Consider the following 21559-nt stretch of genomic DNA (forward strand, 5'->3'; position numbering starts at 1 on the left):
CCGTCATCGATGGTAGTATCGTCAGCTCCGGCGACGACCGTGATCGACAGTGGACCGATGCTTTTCTCGTCCACATGAGTGGAAACGGAAGGATTGTTGTCGACGAGTGGGGTGTGGCAGTCTTCCACCTTTGATTCTCTTCTTCCTGACAACATTCTGCATCAAGATCCGGCAACTTTTTCAGTGTCATCGGAGGTCGATGACGACCAGGATCATGAGCTGGGCCCGTCGGCTTTGGGGCTACAAAGTGTTGGGCCTTCGTTGAGTGGAGTGGGAGCTGGTCCAGCTGGTTATCCGCTGGTTAATCCACAGTCTCTGTTGTCACGCCAAGTACTGTCCATGCTGCAGTCGTCGTTGGGGCAGCTGGATGTGAGGTTGCCTCCTCCGAATGTGAACACGGCGGTGCCGGTGGTCGAGGTCCCTGGTGTACCTCCTGAGGAAGTCTCCTCCGGCACGGTTGCCAGTGCCGTTGCCGGTGAGGGAAGGTCGTCCACAGTCGTATCCAGAAGAAGGTGAGCTGCCAGAGTCTGTGCCAGAGTGCGCTGCGGGACACTTTCTCTACTGTTTCGTCTTCGATGAGGGACGACGCGTGGGATACAGATGTGGAGGTGGAACAACCTAGGAGTCCAGCGCAACCATCCCCACCAGATGGTATTGGGGCGTTCCTCTCCGTGATGTCTAAGGTGTGTGTGGAGTTTGGTTTGGCACCAGAAGAGGAACGGAAGGATTGCTTCCTGTTCGATCATATTGCCAAGAGAAGGAAGGCTGTCTTCTCCATACCTATTCTTGGCCATGTGTTGCAGGAGGGCCTGCGGACGATGCGCCATCTATTTTCAGAGCCGGCTGTCAAAGGTCAGTTTGAGAAGAAGTTCAAGGCCCCCGAGTCTACCCCAAAATGCTTGGTGTCCCAGCCCACGCCTGAATCAGTGGTGTCGGCGGCGAGAAGCCAACACAAGTGTGTTTCTTCTCCGGACAGTGAGGCCAGGAGGCAGGATGCCTTCGGGAAGAAGGTTTTGACTGTTGGGGCGACAACGGTCAAGGCGGCCAATTCCTTGCCGATCATGGCCCGATATGATCGCGGAATGTGGCATAGGCTGGCTCCTATTCTGGAACATCTGCCGGAGCAGCACCGCAAGGATGCCATGCTGTTGGTGCGTGAGGGTGAAGAGTCCTCCAACCACAACATAAATATTGCTGTGGGCCTGGCGGAGTCAGGGTTTAAGCCGATTAACAATGTGGTGGTGCTTCGACGACAGGCCTGGCTCAAATACACTGACTTTCGCCCGGAAGTACAATACAAAGTCGTCGACATACCTTGTGAAGGGGAGCACTTGTTTGGTGAAAAGATCGATGAATCCCAGAAAGGGATGAAGGAGGACATGGAAACAATGGGTTCGCAGTCCTCAGCTTCTAAAGGGAGGCAAGCTCAACCGCGACAATGACTGCCTTCAGGACAATCTACTGGGGGGCAGCGTGGCTATGCACGTGGACAAGTGGAGAAAAATAACATTGGATAGTTGGGTGTTGGACACAGTGCGTCTAGGCCACTCATTGGAGTTCAAGTGTCCCCCGGTTCCCATTCCACCGTTGTATGTCTTACAGCTGCATCTTCAAATCCTGCGGCAGGAGGTGGTTCTTATGCTGGAGAAAGGGGCTATAGAACCGGTGCCGGTGGCAGAGCAGGGCAAATGGGTTTATTCCTGCTACTTCGTGGTGAAGAAGCCCAGCAGCAAGTGGCGGCCCATTCTGGATCTTCGGGCGTTGAACAAGACTCTGCAACGCCTGAAGTTCAAGATGGTTACTCTTCAGGAGGTCATCCGGTCGGTGCCTCCGGACGAATTTCTGGCATCGCTGGATCTACAGGACGCATATTTTCACATTTCTATGCATCGGCGGCACCGCAAGTTTCTGCGGTTTGTAGTCGGCGAGGAACACTACAGTCTCGGGTCCTCCCGTTTGGCTTGAAGTCGTCTCCCAGGACGTTCACAAAGTGTTTGCGACCAGTGGCAGCATTCCTCCGACAGGAATGTCATCATGTATACCCATATGGTTGGTGAGGGGTTCGTCGCCGGGTAGGGCGCGACAGTCTTGGGGCTACCATGCAGCTTTTGCAACGACTGGGATTCGCCATCAACTTTGAAAAATCGTTCAAAGCCGTCTGAGGAGTTTGTGTTTCTGGGGGCAGAGTTTCTCACCCAGCACAATCAGGTGAAGCCTGCCAGTGAGTGTGTCAAGAAGTTGCTGCAAAGGGCAGACAAGTGGAAGGGAGGCACAACGGTGTCGGTCCAAAACTAAATGTCGCTGCTGGGGGCCATGGCTTTGTGTATTCCGCTGCTGCCAAACTGTCGTCTCTTCATGAGACCGATGCAAGAGTTCCCTGCGGACCGGTGGGCTCAGAGTCGCGGGTCTTGGTCCGACAAGTTGGTGGTCAACGGAAGTCTGGTGGACGCTCTTCACTGGTGGACATGCACAGCCAATCTGGTAACATGGCATGCCGTTGCTGGAGCCGGAGTTCCAATTTACGATTGTGGCAGACACCTCTTAGACAGGATAGGGGGCTCATCTCAGCGATTCACAGGTGCAGGGTCTGTGGTCTCGGGAGGAATCTCTGTTCCACATCAATGTGCTCGAGTTGAGAGCAGTACACTGGGCCCTCAAGTTGTTTCTGCCGCGCATAAGCGGTTCGGTGGTGAGGGTGTTGACGGACAATACCACCACAATGTTTTATCTAAGGAAACAAGGAGTTTCACATTCCAGGTTCCTGTCGAAGGAGGCGCAGGACGTTTGGCCGTGGGCACTGGCTCACGAGATCAGCATTGTGGCCTATCATCTGCCGGGAGTGTTGAATGTTCAGGCAGACGTGCTCAGCAGGGACGTCGGCCAGTTGCACTAGTGGAAGCTGAAGGAGCAACAGGTGTCAATGATCTTCCGGAAATGGGGGCATCCCTGTTGGATCTTTTTGCAACCGAGGAAAACAAGCAGTGCCGGGAGTTCGCCAGCAGAAGGGCTCATCCAGAGTCTCTGGGGGACGTGTTTTCGTTCCTGTGGACGGGCCGATTCGGTTCACACATGAATTGCCCCCGTTTCTGCTCATTCAGCGAACCCTCCAGTGGATTCGGAGATACCAATGTTGTGTGATTCTGGTTGCTCCGTTCTGGCCCAGGCAGACGTGTTTCTCCGATCTCCTTCATTTGTCGATGGAAGAGCCAATTCGGTTGGGGCCGGTTCCGGATCTCCTGTCTCAGGATGAGGCAGAGTGTGGCATCACGATCCGGGGTGTCAGCCTGACAGCTTGGCTCCTGACTACTCCCGAGTTCGGCCATTTAGGTATTTCCTGGGACTGTCGACGAATTTTGGAGGCAGCGAGAGCAGCGTCCACAAATCTCTCATACGGACGTAAATTGAAAAGCTTTTCAATGTTGATCCTTTGAACATTTCCCCGGAGCAAGTTCTTCCGTACCTGTTGCATTTGGTAAAATAGGGCCTGGCATTGTTCCTCCATTAAGGTACATTTGGCTGCAATAGCTAGGTTTACTCGGAGGCGTAGTACTTTCGGTTCTGATAAAACCACCCTTTGAGCCGTTGTCGACGACTCCTTTGAAGTTTGTCATGGAAGGTGGCTTTTCTGGTGGCAATTACTTCGGCCAGTCCGATGTCGAAGTGGCAGGCATTGGTCGTCAACCCTCCATACTTGAGATTCCTGAAGGACAAGGTTATTCTGGCCACTAATCTGCACTTTATCCCCAAAGTGCCAGCGGCATTTCACAAACTCTCTTCCATTGTTTTGTCCTCGTTTTTTGTTTTAGCATCCATGCCAGCAGAACGGGCCCTGCATTCTCTGGACGTTAAGAGGGCGTTAAAGTTTTATTTGAATCGAACTCCGGGCTTCAGGAAGCCAAAGCAGCTGTTTGTGGCTTATAGTCCGTCCAACAAGGGACAGGCTATCTCCAAACAAGGACTCTCGCGTTGGGTGTCCTCTACTATTTTGTTGTGCCACTCTTAAGCTGGGAAGCCTTTGAGGAGGGATCCTAAGGCTCACTCGACGAGGTCCAAGGCTTCGTCAGCGGCGTTATGGTCAGGGATCCCGCTGGTGGACATTTGCCAGGCGGCCTCATGGGCGGTGCTGCATACCTTTACCCGGCATTGCTGTCTGGGCAAGCAGCATGGTGATGATGTACAGGTGGGACGTGCGGTCCTGCAACGCCTGTTCCAATAAGGTAAGCTGCGCAGCTTCGGGGTGTTTATTTTGAACTTTGTCACTTGATGCGTTTGTTGCCTCATATATGTGATTAAGTTTTGTTTGTTGGTTTGCCTCTACACTCCGCCATGCATGGTTGGTACTGCTATGTAATCTATTCACAGCATGTGAATCCATGAAAGATCCAATGCCGGAGAAGGGAGTAGTTTCTTACCTGTAACTCCATTTATCCAGCGTTAGAATCTTTCATGGATTCACATGCGCCCGCCGGCCGCCCCTGTAGGCAAACCTGTTTTGGGTTCCCTCTACTTTGGAGGTTAACATCTGAAGGGAAGCCGCGGGGTGAGGCTATTTATACCCTACATCCTATTGGTGGGGACTAAAGCACCCAAAAAGGACGTTGATAGGACACTAAAGTGTCAAAGTTTTCCATAGGAAAACGCTAGGTTAAAGTGACAGAGGATTCCCAGCCTGACGGGGAATATTCACAGCATGTGAATCCATGAAAGATACCAACGCTGTAGAAATGGAGTTACAGGTAAGAAACTACTCCCTTCTCGTTCCCCTCATAACCAATATGAATCGGGTAACAACTGGTCCTCTGGACAAGGGGCTGCCACCTCTAATCAATATTCACGCAGAGGACAACGCTGTGGGAAAGGAAGGGGTCACAATGCCACCCCCAGAGGCTCCCCAGCCTCCAGTCAGAAATGACTCTCAGATCCGGGTCCGCTCCCATGCCTTCCCGGTCAGGGGACGTATAACATCATTCCTACACGCATGGGAGGGGATTACCAGAGACCTGTGGGTGCTCAAGATCGTCATCCACGACTATTGCATCGAGATCAGCCAGCCACCTCGATTCAGACCTCCAAAATCCAGGTGTCTATCACCAGAATACCTCAATATCCTGCTGCAAGAGGTCGAGATCCTGAAGGAAAAGGGCACAATTGAAGTTGTCCCTGTTCTACAGGTAAACAAGGGTATTTATTCAGTGTACTTCCTTGTACCCAAAAAGGATCTCACATGCGCCCTGTGCTAGATGTGCGCCCCCGTGAACACATTTGTCAAACTCCAAAAGTTTTGCATGGTAATACTGCAAGAGGTAATTCCCCTACTGACGCAGGGGGATGACATGGTAACATTGGACATGAAAGATGCATGCTTTCATATTTCAATGTTGCCGGCACACAGGAAATACCTAAGGTTCATGATAGAGGACAAACACTATCAGTTCAAAGTCATTCCCTTCGACATTGCCTCAGCCCCAACGATATTTTCAAAGGTACTGGCAGTTGCAGCAGCACACCTGCGCAGGCAATCCATCCCAGTTTATACTTAACTCCACAAATGGCTCATAACAGGGGATTCCTACGGAACATCCCCGTTGAACACTCAAAAATCAATAGACCTCTTATTCAGTCTGGGATTCTCCATAAACAAGAAGAAATCCAGACTAGACCTCAGCCAAGTCAAGCAGTTTAAAATCCAAAGTCGTTTGGAAGTGGAAGCGGAGGCTAACCAACGACAAGATCCAAGGCAAACAGGGTTTGTGAAGAATGTCGGCACTAACATCAGTTTGACCCTTTTGAATATCGTAAAACTGGAATCTATAAAGAAGAAAACGCCAATCTAAGTGGCCTTTATTGATTTGCAACTTGCATTTGATGCAGTAAATAGATAAAAACTAGTGGACAAATTATCAAAATGGAACTGCCCAAAAGAGATTCCATAACCCATCAAGGAACTGTATACGACGAATACGTCAATCAAAATAAGATTGTCTCAGGATGGTGCATTGTCTAACCAGATTCCGACTTCGAATGGTTTGAAACAGGAGTTGCCCCCTAGCAGCGACCCTCGTTAATCTATACACAACAGACATAGCAGAGTGCCCAGGCTTTATTGTAGTCAACCCTCCGCAAATCAATGCAATTCCTCTGCCTTACGTCATGTTTGCTGATTGACATAGTAATATTAGACAGAAGACAAATGGGGCTCCAGAAAAGTCTAAGAAATCTGGAAGAATATGTACAATTGAATGATCTGTTGATCAGTGCAAAGAAATCGAAGATTTGACCTTGATATACCAACCTAAAGTTAAAAGCAAAACAATTTGCCTTGGTGGGAAAAGCTAGACCAGGTGAATTCAATCAAATACCTAGGAATATGGCTCAATCAATCAGATGTCGAAAAGGACTGGGTAGACAATTTTACATCTGAAGCTCTCGTTGGCACAATAAGGTCTACTGTTAAACAAAAAATTTGGCAAATTTTCAATAAAAGCCAGTAATCGCCTACTTCAGACAAAAGGTAGTTGCCATCTTATCCTATGGCAGTGAAACCATGTTAAGTGTGGACCAGAAAATATGGCAACAGCTAGAAGAGATTTTCTGGCATAAAGTATTAGCCCTACCAGAGCCTATCCCATGCCACGCATACGATATGAGATAACCATTCAATCTCTGGAGTCTATAGTAAATTGAAAACAATTGTATCTCTTCAGAAATACTGTGATAGATGATCATATCCCAGCAATGGATATATTGCGTGCAACTCAGTCCTCCTAAAAAGTTACAGTTGTAAATTAATGAAAAAAGGCCGCCATGGTAATGCTACACAGTGCATATATAAATATGGAGATGCTTAAACTGCGTCCACAAGAGGCAAAAAATGTGCATCCAATGGAATGATTGGATTAGAACGATACAATTTAAAGCGCAATATCAGCTGGCATTAAATTGCGATATAGAAATAAGACCTTTGAATCAATGACCCCAATATTTTAGTATGTTTCCTGCATGCAATATCTGAAATACTTACTTAAGTCTATCTACGCCTCAATCGTCGGCCTACGCGTGAAGCCTTAGTTATGACAAAGCAGCAGCCACCAGAATTGAGATTTTGCCAGCTGCCAGAAACAGTGGAGTCACTCTATCATATTATAATAGATTGTACGGCTTTAACTGAAAAAAAGAAACTTGTTTAAAGACATGCTTCCACAAACAAGGACTGTTTATGATGCAAACGAAAGATGGGCATCGATTATTTCAGGGAATAATAAAGCCCTGATTTTTAGTATTGTACAATTTTGGAACAATATAATGGACAAATTGAACGAAAAAGTTTTAAGTGAACGTATTAAACCCCATTTAGATGAAAAGTAATCTGGACTGAAAGGAAATTAATCTATATTTTATGCTTTTTTTTTTTCTTTTCTTTTTTTTCCGTTCTTTCTTTTTATTGTTGTAGGTTGCAGACATTCTTGTTTGTAATTTGGATATAAATGAAAAGTTTGTAATTAAACTGTAATTTAATAAAAAACTACAGGGAAGGGGATACCGCGTCTCACCATCCGGTGTCCCACTCACCGAAGACCCCCTCACCCAGGTGATCCTCCAGCACTGGTCCACCCCCAGGAACTGGATCCAAAAGCGATGGCTGTGTCCTGGCCACCTGGGTGACATTCCCCGGGCACTAGTGAGTGAGACACTTTCTGTTTTTTATACAGTATGCTGATCCTATTGATAGAAAGGGCCTCAAATTGTAAGTGAAGAGAAGGCCAGGGAAGGTGTTTATCCTCTGGAGCTGTGAGCTTTATTTACTTGAAACTTTGTGTTGGAGTTAAACATTTCTTCTTTTGAACATTTGTGCACTCTTCAAGGCCAACGGCATGACCCTTTCACTTTAGAGTTGATTTTAGAATGTGAGGGTAAGGATAGTACTTTGAACACAGGACTTGTTATTTTGGACAGCCTGACAAAGGACTGACACATTAGCTTTACTTTGATAGGGAAAATACCTTATAGAGCAGGGACAGATGAGTTTTCCAACCCATTTTGTTGAATAAGTCTATGGCCAAAAACATGAATCCACTGTGTTCGTGTTTCATTCTTGATCCTTCACACTGATGATGTAGACTGTGAAGTGCTGAGAGTAATTGCTGCGTCAACTGTGACCACAGCTTCCCAATACACAAATCTACTGTGAATTGTACTTTGTTAACCTGATAATGGTGTGTGGGAGACTGTTCGGTTTGTCCGGGAGTGACATCACCATGGACGTGTGGGTCCTACGGGCCGTTACTCAAGGTTACTACCTCTGCTTTCTCTAACACCTGCCCAACCACCCTCCTTCCACTCCTTCCTCTCCTCTGGGTACTTCCCTGTTGGTTGTGGTCTGTCCGCTTCTGAGAAAGAAGTGCCATCGAGATGGTGCCTTGTTCATAAAGAGTCTTTTTACTTTCTGGTTCGTTCTCAAGAAAGGTGGGTGCCTGTGTCCATTATGGATCTGATGCTTGCAAACCTCTACCTGTGCAATGACAAGTTCAACAAGGTAACCCTTACCGAGATCCCGAGGCCCTTGAGCGGCTGGACATGTTGGTGTCGCTCGATCTCCAGGACCCCTACCGCCGTGTGCCAATGAATCCCAAGCATATTACGCACCTACAATTCAACTAAATGCATCTGGCACAATGATCTGTTAGTATCTATAGTGGTTGGCAATGCCCACTACCAGTTCCAAGTCGTGCCATTGCTCGGAAGGAAACAATCCATATCTTCCCCGACATGCATGATTGATATATTTTTATTTATATTGTGCCTATGCACAGGTGTTTCAAGGGACGATTGGCTTATTTGAGCCCGGACCTGGTGTTGGAGAATTTGTACCGCCCATGTAGTCTTATGCACAGTTATGGCTTCGCTCTGAACTTCAATAAGTACCATGTCTCACTGTCTCAGTCCCTCTGCTTCATCAGGGCGATATTGGACACCTGCCTGGACAAGGCATTCGCTCCTGAGGATCGGGTTGCGAACATCCTTCAGATGATGGATGCCTTCTATGTCCAGAAGCTAAGCCCAATCTCCACCTTTCTGTGCCTTCTGGCCCCCATTACCTGCTATAGTTTGGCATACCAGAGACATGATTGCGCATGAGATCGCTCCAGTGGCTGCTTCAATGTCCATGGTCTCAGTTTTGGGCATCATGCCGATCTTTTACAGATCTGTGCGTCTCGAGATCATTCTTCTGCGATGGGCACTGCAAGACAACTTCCTGAGCGGTGGTTGCTTCGGCAAACCTGGCCCCAACTGACATGAAAACCCAGGAACGTATCAGTTTGCTGGACCTGCAGGTGAATGGCTGGCTCAGATTGCTTTACTCCCCTCAGTGTGAGGCAAGCCTGGGGTGATCTTGACTGGAAATGCAGTGGCCATGCACTACCTCAGCAAACTGGGTGGTGTGGGGTCATAGCCGCTATGCAGAAAAGCAGTGGGACTGTTTCTGGACTCTGGCGAATGTGTGTCGGGCGGCGGCTCATCTCGCCTGGATGGAGAACAGTGTAGCAGATGCGCTAAGCAGACGGTCTTCACTCTCACACGAGTGGGAGCTCTGGCAGGAATTTCTGTAGTAGACTGTCCCCTGTTGGGGGACTTCTCAAGTGGACCTCTTCGATTCACCTGTGAACAGGAAGTGTGAGTTCCTTTCCAAAGAGTCTCAGAGATAGGAAATCTGTGGGTGGAAGGACTAATCCATCAGAAAGAACATTGAGTGGTAAGTAATACATTTTTTTCTAAATAAAAAACAGTTTGTACTGCTTTGTGATTCTCTGAAAGACTGAATGTGTGTGTTTTCTATTCAGAGACAGAGGCATATAAGAGAAGAACACAAATCCTTCTATGCAATCAACACAGTGTATGTGTATGGACAAGAAAAATATTTGTTGGTAAGTTCCAGGTTTATCATTTCTTTATACTGTGAAATATAAATGGCTGTTTCAACAAGTTTGATTTCAAGGAGATCAGAGTAATGAGTATTCATCTGAGTGAGTACAAGTAACTCATTCTGTCAGTTATGTATGCCCCTCCCAACAACATTAGGGTTAGACTGGATCCTAAACTCAAGCCCCCAATCTCAGCACAAAGGTTAATAATAATTTAGCTACAAGATTGCTCACCTTAATTCACCAAACCCAGACAAAAAAGCTTTGTTAGTTGAGTACCCAAACATAATGTTAGTTCACTTTAGATCGAATAAAAAAAAAGAAATGATGCAATTTTGAAACATACGTTAAAAAATTGAATGACCTTATTACAAGAAAGCAGCTGTCTAGAATGGATGTGATCATTTTCTGGATTTGTAAGATATTTAAAGCATTAAGAAACATTACATAGTTTTTAATATTGATAACTCTTGTTGAAAATGTTTATCCTCAATTAAGATGTAATCTGGGTGTACTTAAATCAGAATATATAATTAATTCTGTCCAGAAAGTATAATATTTGATGAAAAATCGGTTTCCTTTCCAGCTGTATTAACTCACACACATAGATTGGGCATGCAAAGTACCAGCTGTGAGGGTGGCTGCTTAAAGCCCTATAGCCTGGATAGAGGAAGCCCTGCACCAATCAGATCGTGGCTGTATTTCCACCATCCTCAGTGCACTTTTAGTTTGTCATGCCTCAGAGTCATTCGCAGTTGTCCAACACTCAAGAAACGGTGGGTAGGGTGCCGGGAGGGAAGAGCGGGGGTTCCTAGAGGGAAAGCAGTTACTCTTCCCAGCAGTTTCCCACCCCAAAGAGAAAACTTGAGACTTGCTGGTGATTCTTTAGAAAGATTTGTTTCTGCCCGAACAATTCTTTGCTTGTTGGCTTTTTCTAAGTGGGGTTCATGGTGATCTCTTGCCACCCTGTCACAGGCTGCCTGTCTGTACCACTTTCACCATTGTTGATCCTAGTACTGCAGAGAAGCACCTCCTCCAAAGAATCATTCAGCTCTCTTCTACTGCAGCAACAATCTCAAAGAACCTGCGCAGCTGGCACCTGTCAGATTCCCAACGTTGATGTGACTCAACTGCCCTAGTCATTCAAGCACCGACTGCTTTTCCTGAAGAGGGTTTCCAGATACAGCTGTATTCCATCGATAAGAGCACAGCACACTTTATCTTGTTAAAGTTTACCACAGGCCAAATCTATAGGTGATTCATTAAACACCACTCAGCACAGAAGCAGGATAAGAAAGGCTTTTTTAGAATGGAATCTAAGGAAGCCAACAGATATTCTGCAGTCTGCGGTTGTGTTCATATGGTAAACTCTGTGTACTTAATCTTTGTAAAGTGTGTATTGCAGTGTGCAACTTAAGGATGGGGGAAATATACCCTAGTTATATCATTCTCCTGCTTTTCATTTTTATTTGGAGATCATAGTTAGATCAAACAATATGGACTGTGTTTTAATGAAATATAGAAAGGTGCCTATCTTCGAGATGCTTGTGGGGCCATACTTGAGGTGAACGCAGTGAGCAAGGGAGAGTTAGAAGCCCAAACATCCATTGATTTAAACATAATTTCTCCCTTTCTGGAAAAAAAACCTAAAGCTCTGACTCTCACCACAGTACTTTGAATGGGAAGGACACATGTGGAATCGGGTTGACTTGTAGGAGGTCGCCAAGTTGTTAGATTTGCATCCCTGCTGTGCCTGTTGGTTTTAAGGTACTTGGGACATGTTTCCTTGCAGAATGTTTAACAGAATAACTAAATAGTACCTATGGCAGTAATGGAACAATAACACCTGTGGACATGTACTGTTGCAGAACACCTATAGATTATCAGTCTTAATTTGAATCTTGCCTAGAGGTGTATCCTCCCAGCCACAAAGAGTAGATGTTACCTTCAAGGATAGTAGCCCCATTTAGAATGCATTCAGATGATATGGAGAAAATATTTCACCTGTCGAGTCCCCTGAATCTGATCGGCTTAACCCAAACAGTGCAATCCTTTAGCATTCTTGTGAGTCTTACCTAGTGTGGCAAGAACAGCCAGGATAAAAGTAGTTGTGAGGAAGTTTGCCACGCCAAGTTCCGGTAATTTTTATTTTTATGCAAAATGGGCACAGCCACTTAAGTTAACTGCTGCACTATTTAGTTGTTGAATATAAATCCTTATGCGCTTAACTAGTTGCAGGTATGGGCATTTCTTGGTTTGCACTTTGAATCAGCCTTTGTATTTGTTTATTCTTATAGAGCGCAAAAAATTGCCCCGAATGGCAACAGAATGCCATGGGCAGAATAGGTGTCCAACCATTCTTTTGTGTTAAGGGAGTTAAAGGAGACCAGGTTACTTGTGAAGTCTTTAACTTGGTTCTAAACAGCATGTAATCTCTGTTATAATACAGATGGAAATCAGTAGATCATCCAGGGGCGGGCAGTCTTCTAAGAGAATAGCCTACACCTGATCTTTGCCATTGGATTCATAACAGTTTTGTGATCAATAAAGGCTAATTTGTTTATAGAAAGATAGCTTTTTGGAACGAAGTCCGGATGAATCATATAAGGTCATAAAAAGGTAGACATACAGTTCAAGAACACATAACCAGTGCAAAATAGACTGGAAATGAGTTATGCTTGCTCTTCTGGGAAGGTTCAGAAGAAGTCTTGCTACTACACTCTGGATTTTCTGGAGTTTGCAGAGGAAGCCAAAGAGAGTCTGTGTTGCAGTCAGTTTGGGATTGGGTACAAGCAATCGTAATATCTTGCTGGCAACAGACAAATAGGGAATAACTGCATGGGGAGGCTTCAGGAGGAGCTTCCAGATCTGGCTATACCAGAGTAAAGGACAAACCATGTGCAAAATAGTTCAAGTGTACACCAAAAGTTGCAAAATGGTATGATGAACAGTACAAAGTCTAAGTAGACTTCAGTTCAGGGGGGTAAGCCAGCTGAGGAAACGATAGAACTAAAATGGTATCCACAAATCTGGATACCCCTGTTTCCTGCACACCTTTTTATACTGGTAAACAACCAGTCACAATCCAATGTATTGGTATCCGCTTATTCATAGTCATCACTCATAATTTTGTAAAACGAGAATTAATAACAAAATGATCGTAAAATTTGCTGGAGGCTCCAAATTGTTAAAGGAATCTTCCGATATGATACATCTTTAGCTAAACGCATTTTGGGAAATGTGTTAGGGAGTTTTACTAAAGTCTACCTAGGGTGCGACTGTAGTAGACTCTTTTAGATGTACAGGGCTCCAACTCTTAAGTTTGGCCTGAACTTTCCAAAAGGTTTGGTAACTATGGTCGAGTAGCCAGGCATAGTCTATGATGGAGGAGGGCTGTAGTTCAGTACAAAGACATTTGAGCACACTTATAGTCCAGGAAACACTTGCACACTGTAATTATATAAAAAATATGGTTATTTATTATGTATTCTGAGACAATGTTAAAATCACTGCTGTTTAGGTAAGTAAAATAAGTTAATACAGTTAGATATATACAGTAGATATTTGCTGTTGCAATACCCAGTTCAATAGTCCTTTGGGATGAGAAACAGGTAAGCATCAAGAGTAGCATTAGGTTAGCAAATCATTCATCAACCAACATTTACTAAACAGCAATACTGGTGAGTTAGATACATTTGTATAGGATTAAGCTTTAGAAGTCCAACCCTTTCTGGGGATTGAGAGTCTCGAAAGCCAGATGGAGGCACTGGGGAACCAGTGATCCGTGGGCAGCAGAACAAAGGAAGGCAGATTCTGTCAATGTTGTCAAATATCAGAAGAAGTGCTTTCATAACAAATGACAAGTAATGACATTGGATTCAAAGGGTTCAGATGCACTAGATGGGCCATCTGAAGGATTTCAGCCTCTAGGACAGATGCCCTTAGGCACGGGAGGGCACGGTTGGGTTGTCCACTCCAACAGGACTCAAGAAGCTCATAAGCGAACACCAACATAATAACTACCTAGGTCAGTACCCTGGTGTCTGATAGTAGCTTGTTTATGTTTCAGAATTTATATAGCGCAACCAGGTACCCAAAGGCTTAAGGGCACTTGACATACAAACAGTGAACTAAACAAAATAAACAGCAGAGACCGATGGTATCACTGGCCTCACTAGAGATACAGGAGCTAACTTGCCATATTGTCGAATATCTGGTGGTTTAGGAAAAAAGTACTGTTTTAAGCTTTTTCTTAAAGACATCAGTGGATACAAGAACTCTCAATGAGGGTATTAATGTGTTCCATGCCTGTGCAGCCGCAAAGGCAAAAGCAGCATCCCTAGCCTTCTTGGTCTTACATCGTGGAATGGTGTGAAGATTAGAGTCATCTGATCTCAGTGCTCTAGCGCTGTGCTTTAAGTTGATGACTACTTTGAGATACACAGGCATTTGGCCCTGCACACATTTGTGGGTGATGAGAAGCAACCTAAAGGAGACCCTGGCCTGAATGGGGAGCCAGAGGAGACGACTTCTTGCTTCTGACACATGATCTCTTTTTTTAAGGCATTTAACGACTCTTACTGCTCCATTCTGAATTACTTGTATACAGTGAAAGTCCACTAAAGGGAGTCCCACCAAAAGGCTTCAACAGTAATCTAGTTTGGAGCCTATAATAGCCCTCGCCAGTGTCTGAGTTTTTTTTCAGATATAAAGGGTCTAAGGCTGCGGCACAATTTAAAAAAATATGCCGAGGAGGTCATATTTTTGACCTGGGCTTTCATATTCAGGTTTTTATGCCCAGGGGTTTCACCTTGCTCAAAACCTCGATAGGGCAATTATCGTTCTTGTACATTGGTCCCAGTTTCTTGAGTTTAGTCTCTGACCCGACTAATGGAAGCTCTGTTTTTGAGCTATTAATGGCTAGACCTTTGACTACCATCCAATGTTGGCTTTTGATAATTTTATTAATGATTTTTTCGTCCTCCAAGTATGATCCTGACATGGGTATAACACAGTGTCATCCGCGTAATTCGCAAATATGATCCCTTCCTGTTCCAACATCTGAAAGAATGGGATCATAAAGATATTGTAAAAACACTGCGACACGCATGCTCCCTGTGGGACACTATACATAAGGGTTGTGGGTTTAGCTTCGCAAGGTCAGTAGCTACCCTGACTTGTCTCCCTTTCAGGGAGGAAGAGATCCAATCCGTCGCTGCCGAGGATAAGTTGGCATTGTTCCTTAACCTGGTGGACAGAATGGAATGATCCACCAGGTCAAAGGCCACCGAGATATCAAGAATCATAAGTAGTGAGATTTGATCCCTATCCATACTCTGAAGAAGATGAGACTTTAAGGCTAACAGAGCAGTCTCTGTTCCATGGTTGATTGTGAAACCCAATTGATAATCATGAAGAATATGATTCTGTTCTAGAAAAACTGAGATTTGATTATAAGCAACTTTGTCCAAGATGTTTCACAGAAAAGTAGTATTTGTAATGGGCCTATAATGCGATGCACTATGAGGGCAAAGGTTGGGCTTCTTCAAAAGAGGGGTAATCGATGCATTTTTAATGTTGTCTGGGACCTTATATAGGGTAAAAGAGGAATTGACAAATTTGGTCAATGCAGGGATAAGAATAGGAGAACATTCCTTTATCATAATAGATGAACATGGGTCCCCTTTACAACTCGTACTTTTAAGCTGTATAATAGTTTTAGCCAATTCTTGTTCCGAAATTGGCTGAAAATTAAAGATAGGCTGATCCTTATCGTTGGTTGCAGAGGTATGAGTTGACCTCCAAATCTTGTGTTGGCATGACAAGTTTTTTCTCCTCAATTACATCTCTAATTTTTCCAATTTATTCGACAAGGCCTGTTGAATCTCTGTACACCAGGACTCGTTTTTTGAAATATCTTGAGTGGGGTCAGGTGTACGTGACTGTTTCTTTAAGATTTTAAAAAGTTCTCTCTGATTTGGCGTTCACTATTCTTGTGTTTAGTGACTCTTTTTTGGCTGACAACACAGCCAGTTTATACTCTCCTGTTGCCCTTTTATAGGCAGCTAGGTTTAGTGGTTCTGAGTTTGCGCCAAGTATAAAAAGGTTTGATTTCTTTGGATTTAAGTTCCATGAGATCATTATTAAACCAATGATTGCGCACCATAGGTACTTAAGTCTTTTGTTTAACTGGTGCAAACTTCGCTGTAGCTGCGCCTAAAGAGTTTGCAAGAGTTGTTGAGCTTCCTTCTAAATTATCTATGGTGCAGACCTTACTATTAAGGGCTGAAGCCCAATCGGCAAGATTGTAGTTTCCACACTAATAGTTAGTTTAACTGAAAGGAATTCTGTACCAGGTATGGCGTCAATCTTGCTTTCCCAAGATTTAAGCTCAGACTTGATAATGAGGGCTACTTCCACCCCACCAACCCCTCCACTCTATTCTGAGTTCTATCCTGCCTAATCATATAATAGCCTTCTGGAAGTGCTAACTCCAATACACGGTCAGCTGCCTTAAAAGCATATATCTTAAAGTACAATAGGGTTTAGTGATCTTCTTTAGATTAAGACTAATAATACCAATGGGTGCTGGTAGGATAGTTATTGGGGTGGGCTCAGAGTCCGTTATTAAAAGAATCTGGTTATCAGGAGGTGAGACTTCTGAGGCCATCGCCAACCCAGGGGTTTTAAAAGCATCCACACATGGGGTCCTGGTAGACGCCATGAGCATGACATCCGATGTAACAGCTATATTGTCTATATTAGGCGTAGTCCGTTGGTTATCACTGTATAGTGCTATGTTCCTCTCCTCCTCAAAATATGGTATGGGAGGCGAGTGACCTGCCATCAAGTGAGCAGGAGCTTGATGTACAGTATTGGATAATGCAGGATTCACTCTACCTGATTCTATAGGAACACGTGATAGACATCTGGCATCCAGTCTTTCTGTAACCATTTTTGAGGCATGCAAAACTTCTGAGATACCCATGATGTTTCCTTACAGTGAAGATACAGAGGTTGGCCTGACAACCGGAATGCGCCGGCTCCTACGCGCCGACTCTTGCGCGCCTGACATGAGAATAAGTACTGCCACAAACTACAGTCTCGCTAGGGGACTGTAGTTCTTTAGAGTGTCACTGCCTTACTAAGCTAATGAGGCAGGCGTTTTGCAGCCAAAGACACAGCAACGTAACACTAAGCACAATAAATGTTTTGAACTTAATTAAAACACGTTACACTTGCATGAGTTAAAAAATGATCCTAAAATCCCAAATCTAAACTAAAAATTACCTGCAAATAACTTTCAATTCTAAAAAGATGGCTAACTTCTAAATAGTAGTATAAATACGGTCTGACATATATTAACAAGACAAATCAATCATGATGAAGAACAACTATGTCACCAGCAAGGTCTTTGTGCCTGGAGGAGGACATTTGGTGGGAGCAGAAGGCACTTGGTTGTGGAGACTCGACACATGCTTTGTAGCAGCGACGGTTGTCACCCAGCAGTCTTTCTTTCTTCTCGCGATCCTCGACTCTTCTGACGGTACTTCTATCATGAGTATGGAGTCTCAGTAGGCCCAGACAGATACCCACAAGTTTGCAGACAGAACGGCTCTGGGCGAGACAAAGCACTGCAACAGTGCTGTAGGTCCCACGGTATTCGGGTATTGCAGGCCTGGTAGGTCGCAGCACTTTGTGGGATGGCTCAAACTTTAGTTGGTCTCGAGACTGGTTAGGCCCACCAGTCCAAGGGAGGAAGTCGTCCGGTCTGGATCTTCCATGCAGCATAGAAGAGAGGGCTGGAGCAGCAGCCGTCACCCAGTTGGCATTGACGGTTGCTGGAGGTAGCTGCAGACCTCCACTTCTTTATTCTTCTTTGAAACAGATCTTCCAGTGGTCGACTCTGGCTTCAGCAACAAGACCCTCGCCTTATATGTATGAACCCATCTTTAAGGGAGGCATGATATCACAAGCAGAGACTGACACAATGGGTACAATTTGTAAAACCTTTATTTAAATGATTGGGATTGGGATTGGAAAAACTCCTATTCTGCCCTATAACTAAAATGGGAGTAGTCTCGACCATCAAATAATAAATAACGCAGTCCTGGTGGAGTCTGTCAAATCAAAATGGCCTGTGCTAACAAAAACCTAATGCCTGCCCTATCTCTTGTACAAAAAGCGTGAAAAGGAAACATTTCTACAGAAGGAAAAATCAGTGTTCAGACAATAATGTGGTTGAACCAGCTCTCCTCCCCCACGTGGCCTCACAGAGAAAGGCGGTCCTTGTAGGCAGGATGACGCACTCTGGCTCGGTTTTTAACACAATATAAATAGTTCAGAAAGCTGCTGATTGAGGCCTGCCCGGCCTTCCATTCTCAAACTCTTTCTCTTTCTTCCAAAATAATGTCTTATCCAAAAGGTTCCCAAAAGATCCCCCTCCGCTGAGCTCAGATCTCCTGCGATAAAGTTCAACGCAAGTTGCAAGGGGGCACCCTTCCCCAATCTTATTTCACTTCGGGTCTCCCTCTGTCGGGCTCGGACCCCTTTCGGATGTCAGACTTTCGCATGTGCATGGCTTATTTGTCAGACCACTTCGACTCAAAGTTCACTGTGTTACTTTCACTCTTCCCTTCTCTAGGAATTAATCTTCTTACTTTTAATTTTACTATTCATTGGCTTTCTCGCTTTAAACAAAGTACCTTTCACAGAGACCTTTCGAGTGGGTTACTTCCTTTCACCGAACCACTCCGTTACTTAGTATCGCTGATTTCCCAGCTGTTATTTACATCAAAGTGAATTCACAAGTCTCCCTTTCTTCACGTCTCATCCACACCTTTGCAGCCTTCACTTGTGATATGATGTTGCTAACTTAACTTCACACTTTTTAACCCACACTGGTTTCTCGGGTCGCTTGCCAGCTCACTGGCTGTGTGTGTTACTTTCTTTGGCGGTTTCCAATTTTTGAGTCAAGGTTGGTACCACAGGCTTGAACGCGCCTCCGCAACTCTGCCGTTCACCCAGGAGGGTCGATGCCGTCCTTGAAACACACTGCAATCTTCACTTGTGAGAGTGAGCCTTCTCCACGCGTCTTTCGAGGCCTGTCAGAGACACCTCCAATAGGGAAGCCTTGAGGTTTTAGGCCCGCTGTTCTTGTCCCTTGATCTGTTTCTCTGCTCCAGTAGTCGTGCCTTTGTCCCAGAAGTTCTGCTCGTTTTCGTGTTCCGCCTTGCTCAGAGTGTGTCTTTGGTTTCTGCCTTGTATTCGTGTGAGGAGAGCTAATTGGTATCAGGTGTATGCACTTAGGATTAAGTGCCTGACTTTGTCTGACCCGATTAGTGGGACATGGCCATGGTGATGTATGCAAGTCAGTGGTGTTATTCTCAGTCATCTGCTTCCTCGGCCCAGTGTTTGTGTAAAAACGGGCTGGGGCAATTTGGGATCTCAGAGCATCCTAAAACATAAAATGAATTTAATAAACAAAATAAGAGTGAATACCGCGTGTCGCCATCGGCTATCTCGGCCCCCACTCCCCAAAGACCTCTCACGCAGGTGATCCTCCCGCACTGGTCCACCCCCAGGAACTCTATCCAAAAGTGATGGCTGTGTCCTGGTCCCCTGGATGACAAGTCCCCGAGGACTAGTGGGTGAGATACCCTTTGGTTTCTCACACATCCAATGAGCATGCATGCAACATTCAAACTTTGAGTGGTGGCTGTCCCAACAGGACAGCTAGGCGCCCAGTCAGAACTGAATCTAAGACCACCCACTGGAGGAAAAAGACATGAGGAGTTTCGGTGTTCTCCCAGCTTCCTGTCCTCCAAGTTACACTGGCACTTCCAGGGGGACTTCTCAGTGGGAGCCCAACGAAAACCAGGAGCGAGCAGGCCTTCCCCCCCACCCAGGTTTGCAGAGGAAGACTCAATAAAGGGCAGCCCATCGTGAGTTAGCGAAAAAAAGACAGTCATGATTTTAGGTCAATGGTGGCCCATGTGTCCCTTACTGCAGCTGCGATAGCACCCTGCGTGTAAAATTCACAGAATTCGGTAGAAATTATCCACTGCCACCAGCCACTCAGATAGACTTGCCACTGTTAACTATAAAGTTGCAGGAGAAGTGAGAAAATGGATACTGTGTGACCGCACAGCGCTCCACATTTGGGGTGTGCTGATCTCACTAAAGAAGAGCACAGGTAGGATAAAAAATATCCCCCTACCCTGGTAACAGTATCTTATCACGGAAATGTAAGAGAAAACCAAAGAGGGTAGCTCAAGGAGCTTCCAGCAACACTGCACAGAAGGTTCTGTGTGCTGTGTCGGGTGCAAATTGATACAGTCACATTGTGTGAGACTACACAACACTTATCTGCTTGGCATTAGGTAACCCACCTTTTGGAATAGGTCTGTACTACACAAGTTGGTAGTGTGACTGAGCATCCAGGATTATCTCAAGAGGGATAAATGTGAGCTGTAGAAATGAAATCCGTAAATACAAGTAGCCAAGTAACACTTGCATTCAAGGTTTCTGTTATAAATAGTTATTTATTTAATTAACATACATTTTTAAATAAGCGTTCTTTAAAAAGGCAATTCATGTAACAATATAAATATACTTTTAAATTACTTTTTGGAATCGGAACAATTTAGTGGATAATCTTTTAATATGCTTCTCACACAATTAGTAATAAAATTACTATAAGGACAGTAATGGCATTTATGTATCACTCTGGTTATACTTCGCAGATTCTGAATCTGCCGAAAGGAAAGGTTTAAGGAAGGAAAATGTTAAACAGGTTCTCTGTAAATGTGAGGACAACTAAATCTTCCAATGAAATCCAGACAAGCCTTCCCCAGCAATAACAGTCTATAACAAGTTCCCACCTATGAGGGACACACAATATCAAAGTCAATGGACTAGAAGAGTCTTCAGGGAGACAGGACAGCCAAAGTCAATTGGAACACAGTCTATGGAGCTGAGGAACTTCTTAGATCAGAAACTGTCTATCACAAAGTTAGAGAGTTTGTATAAAATCACTTGTAGGTTCTCTGTGAAAAGAGAGTTGGAATAAACTCTAAAGGTAAGCCACTGCAATTCCCAACTGAGAAAAGCACAGCTAAAAGACAATGAGGTAAGTAACCCAATTCTAAACAGTACCTCTGGTTTGAAGAAGAGTGTTCCAGCTGGATTCTGTCTTGCTACAGCGGTGCAGACCCCGGGTTCCTGAGCCTCAGTCGTGGGGACAAGAGGGAGTGTGAAAGAAAGGCTTGCGTGTGATGAAGCCTTTCTTTCAACAACATTAGCAATAATTTGTTGCAGAGTGGTTGCGTGGTTCTGGTTAACACGGAGAACGCTACCGGTAGCATAATTGAAGTTAAACTGACTTTCCTGAGTTGCAAGTATTGTTTAAAGGGACCACGCGCATGAGACAATGTTTCCTGATACCTTGGAGGCCGAGTGCTGACAGAAAGGTGAGAACATGTCTCTCTTTGAAGTGGCAGTTCCTTACTGAAAAGCAATTGTGTGTGCCTAATTTTGTATTCAATAAAAGATGCACATCTTGTAACACATCAAAGGCTGAAGCAGAAGATTGTAGAAGTAGAAGAATCTGAAGCCTGAACAAGCATTACCCAAGCCCA

The 21559-nt window shown here is 44.9% G+C and overlaps 1 protein-coding gene across 3 annotated transcripts in view; it reads left to right on the forward strand.

The window, feature by feature from the left end:
- Positions 1-21559, forward strand: part of RHOT1 (ras homolog family member T1) — a 1148557-nt gene that overhangs the window by 835828 nt on the left and 291170 nt on the right. For all 3 annotated transcript variants that reach the window (XM_069654964.1, XM_069654963.1, XM_069654965.1), the window contains exon 16: positions 9840-9923. In XM_069654964.1, the coding sequence (XP_069511065.1) occupies positions 9840-9923 (84 nt within the window). The remainder of the gene's footprint in view (positions 1-9839; positions 9924-21559) is intronic.

This window comes from Ambystoma mexicanum, chromosome 3q (genome assembly GCF_040938575.1).
Source record: "Ambystoma mexicanum isolate Mex_15411 chromosome 3q, UKY_AmexF1_1, whole genome shotgun sequence".
Taxonomy (NCBI): Eukaryota; Metazoa; Chordata; class Amphibia; order Caudata; family Ambystomatidae; genus Ambystoma; species Ambystoma mexicanum.